The sequence below is a fragment of the Anas platyrhynchos genome, chromosome 27 (genome assembly GCF_047663525.1).
Source record: "Anas platyrhynchos isolate ZD024472 breed Pekin duck chromosome 27, IASCAAS_PekinDuck_T2T, whole genome shotgun sequence".
NCBI lineage: Eukaryota > Metazoa > Chordata > Aves > Anseriformes > Anatidae > Anas > Anas platyrhynchos.
In genome coordinates this window covers 6815265-6818861 of record NC_092613.1, presented here as the reverse complement: position 1 = coordinate 6818861, position 3597 = coordinate 6815265, and the positions used below count along the sequence as shown (strand labels likewise).

General features: G+C 59.0%; 1 protein-coding gene across 1 annotated transcript; it reads left to right on the top strand.

Annotated features, from left to right (window-relative positions):
• The first annotated feature begins 1344 nt into the window (after positions 1 to 1344).
• RABIF (RAB interacting factor) lies at positions 1345 to 3093 on the top strand. The gene is made up of 2 exons (XM_027444995.3): positions 1345 to 1640; positions 2068 to 3093. Exons 1-2 carry the CDS (start codon positions 1401 to 1403, stop codon positions 2308 to 2310), a joined length of 483 nt encoding a protein of 160 aa, XP_027300796.2. The 5' UTR covers positions 1345 to 1400; the 3' UTR covers positions 2311 to 3093.
• Positions 3094 to 3597: the final 504 nt, after the last annotated feature.

The following is a 3597-nucleotide window of genomic DNA, read 5'->3' as shown; positions in this document are numbered from 1 at the left end:
AAGATCTCAGGCGCAGCCATTCAGGAGGCAGCAAGAGGATGGTGCATGTTTATAATACAGTCAGGAAAAAGCCAGAACCGGGGCTCTTCTGTGTTGTACCCCCAACAAAGCAGTGGCTCAAATCAACCGGGCCACTTCCCTTTTTCCAGCAGAGCTAACAGTGGGCCCCCAGCTGGTCCTGAGATCAGCACAAACCCCCAGGGCCTCACACTCATGGGTGAGCTTAAGCCACCCGGGCCTCAGGACCTGGGCTCCTCCTTCAGCTCCATCTTCCTGTCCTGGAAACCATTGTGCCCTTCCAATGCCCTCTTCCCCCCTCTTTCCCCACTGGATCCACATTTCCACAGTTCCCTCTGTGCCTCCACGAGCCACACTGTCCTCAGCCCAGGCTCTCAGAAATGGGGTCACAGCAAATGCCCGTGGCAGCCTCGCAGGAACCCCCTGCCCTCCGTCCCTCCCAGACACCACGAGCCAGGCGCTGCCTGTCCCCGCAGGGCCCAGCTGGCTGGCAAACAAACAGATTTGGGCTGCCAACTGGTCGCTGCCAGCTTATGAAACTGCCCCACTTCACGTAGGAACGGCTCCCTCCACCTCACGGGGTCACAGAATGGCCGAGGTGGGAAGGGGTCTGGGGATCACCTAGGCCAGAGAAGGGCAATGAAGCTGGTGAGGGGCCTGGAGAACAAGTCCTACAAGGAGTGACTGAGGGAGCTGGGGGTGTTCAGCATGGAGGAGGCTCAGGGGTGACCTTATTGCTCTCTACAGGTGCCTTAAAGGAGGCTGTGGCGAGGTGGGGGTTGGTCTGTTCTTCCATGTGCCTGGTGACAGGACGAGGGGGAATGGGCTAAAGCTTCGCCAGGGGAGGTTTAGGTTGGATGTTAGGAAAAACTTCTTTACATAAAGGGTTGTGAGGCATTGGGATGGGCTCCCCAGGGAAGTGGTTGAGTCACCATCCCTGGAGGCCTTTAAAAGCCATTTAGATGTAGAGCTCGGTGATATGGTTTAGTGGAGGACTGTTAGTGTTAGGTCAGGGGTTGGACTGGGTGATCTTGAAGGGCTCCAACCTAGAAATTCTGTGATTCTGTGATTCTGGGTGCGGCCACACGGGCTGAAGGGGGGGATCGGGGTGGTGTGAGAGGGGTGACCCGAGGGGGGCGATGTCTGTGGGGTGCTCTAAGAGGGGCGAAGTGTGTGGGGTGATGTGAGGAGGGTAATCTAAGGGGGGTGCTGTGCTTGGGGGTGACCCTGGGGGCTGTGCTCTGGCTGTTGCGTGACCAGAGGTGGGGGCGTTGTGAGGCGGCCCCCTCAGCACCGCCCCGCCCGGCGCAGGCGCACGGCGCCACCTCCGCTCCCTGCCCAGCGCCTCAGGGCGGCGGCGGCCCCAGCGCGCCTGCGCGGCCATGGCGGCGGCCTGCGCCGGGATGGAGCCGGCGGCGCCTTCATCCCCTGCTCCTGCCCCCGCTGCTCCTTCCCCTCCTTCCCCTTCTTCTTCTTCTCCTTCTTCTCCTTCTCCTCCTGCCGCCGTGCCGGGCTCGGCTGAGCTGGTGTGCGCGCAGGGCCGGAACCTGAAGGCGGTGCTGTGCCAGCGCTGCGGCTCCAGGGTGCTGCTGCCCGGCGCCGCCACATTCGCTCGGCGGGAGGTGAGGGGGGGAAAAAGGGGGGAAAAGAGGGTAAAAGAGGGGAAAAGGGGGTGCAGGGAGGGGATGGGGGGGCACAGGGAGAGGGGAGGGGGCAGGGAGGAGGGGGAGAGGGGCAGGGAGGTGGGGGGAGGCAGAAGGAGGCTGGGGGGCAGGGAGGGGGTGTGGGGGGCACAGGGGGAATGTGGGGGGCAAAGAGGGGGTGTGGGGGGCACAGGGAGAGGGGAGGGAGCACAGGGAGATAGAAAGGACAGAGAAGGGGTGTGGGGGACAGAAACGGCGGGAGGGAAGTAGGGGATGCAGAAAGAGAGGTGGGGATGGGGAGGTAGAAAGAGGGAATGGGGGGCAGTGAGGTGGGGGTGCAGGGGGCAGGGAGGTGGCGGTGCCCCCCACAAGCAGGGTGGTGATGTTGTGTTCCCCCCCCCCCCAGCTCCTCCTGCCCGCCATGAAGAAGAAGGCGGTGGCGGCGGCGGCAGCGAGCGGCGGGGACGTGGTGCGGGAGCACTGGCTGGTGCGCGACATGTTCTCCTTCGAGAACGTGGGCTTCACCCGCGACGTGGGCAACGTCAAGTTCCTGGTGTGCGCCGACTGCGAGGCGGGGCCCATCGGCTGGCACTGCCTGGACGACAAGGACAGCTTCTACGTGGCACTGGAGCGCGTGGCCCACGAGTGACAGCGGCGACACGGCCTGGGCTGGGGACAGGGATGATGAGCACCGGCTGCCGGGAAGCCCTGCAGCCCAGCTGCCCTGCTACCGGACAGCTCGAGGGGCTGAGCTGAAGCCCAGCTGGGTGAACACAGCTCGGCCGCCGTGTGCCTGACTGACCGCAGCCTGGCAACGCCACGGCTTTATTGACTTACAGCCCTGCTGGCTGCCCTGGCCCAGGGCACTGATCCATAAACTAACCAAGAAACGCAGCATCGGCACAGCTGGCTCCTCACCAGAGCCCACCTGGGGAGGGTGTCACTGGTGGGAGGTCCCCAGTGACCCGCAGGGACAGCTCGCTGACAGTTTCGCCAAGTAGCTTGATCTGCCACTGTTGCTAGAAGCGGTCCCGGGCCTTCCTGGCTGCTCTCTGTCACTTCTTCCTCGTGTGGCAGCTGTTTCCATGTTTTAGGATGTCTTTCAGGCTGATTGGTTTGTGACACAGTCTTATAAACGTGGATGCTGGCACAAGGGCAAGGGGAGAAGAGGACTGCTGTGTTGAATCATGGCGGCAGCATAAATTGTCTAAACTACAGCCAAAGCAATTGTAGGGTTTAAGGCTGTGTCTTCTGTTGATTTTCAGAAGAGATGTACCCTGCCCCAAACTTTAACATTTAGGTTCTCTAAAACCTCATCCTACTTGACAACTGTAACCTGTAAGAGTATATGGCACCTAAAGTGTGTGTAAGGCATTTAACTAATGTCATTATATTAACTGAGTACTTGAAAATAAAATAAGATACAGCTAGAGCTCACTGATAGAATGGCAAATAAAGAAAATGCAAGCCCAGGAAGGAAGAGTGAAGAGATTCCATCCTGAAAAGGATTTGAATCATTGGACAAGCAGCGTCTGATGACCGAGTGTCTCAGTGCTGAAGAATGTCAAAACAGCTGTGTGCACATTAAACAGAGATGTCAGGAGACGATTCTTCTTCTGTTAGAGCAGCTGGCAAGAGCAGCGCTGGGATATTGCATCCAGTGCTGGCCTCTCTCTTAAAAGATGGGCACAAAGCTGACCAAAAGCTGAAGGAGCCTGCAGCAGGCATGGTTCTCAGTCTTTGGCAGTCACAGTCCAGTTTGCATTCTCGGTTTGCAAAGTCCTGGATGAATAATGGAGCAGCTTTATGGTGGTTGTGTTGAGGCACATCTCCAGAGGACGTGCCTTGCTGCAGGAGGTGTATCAGTATGCAGTGCTAATAAACACTTCTGGTACTGATGTAGCTGGTGTTGTGCTGGGGCAATGAAGTTCTTTGT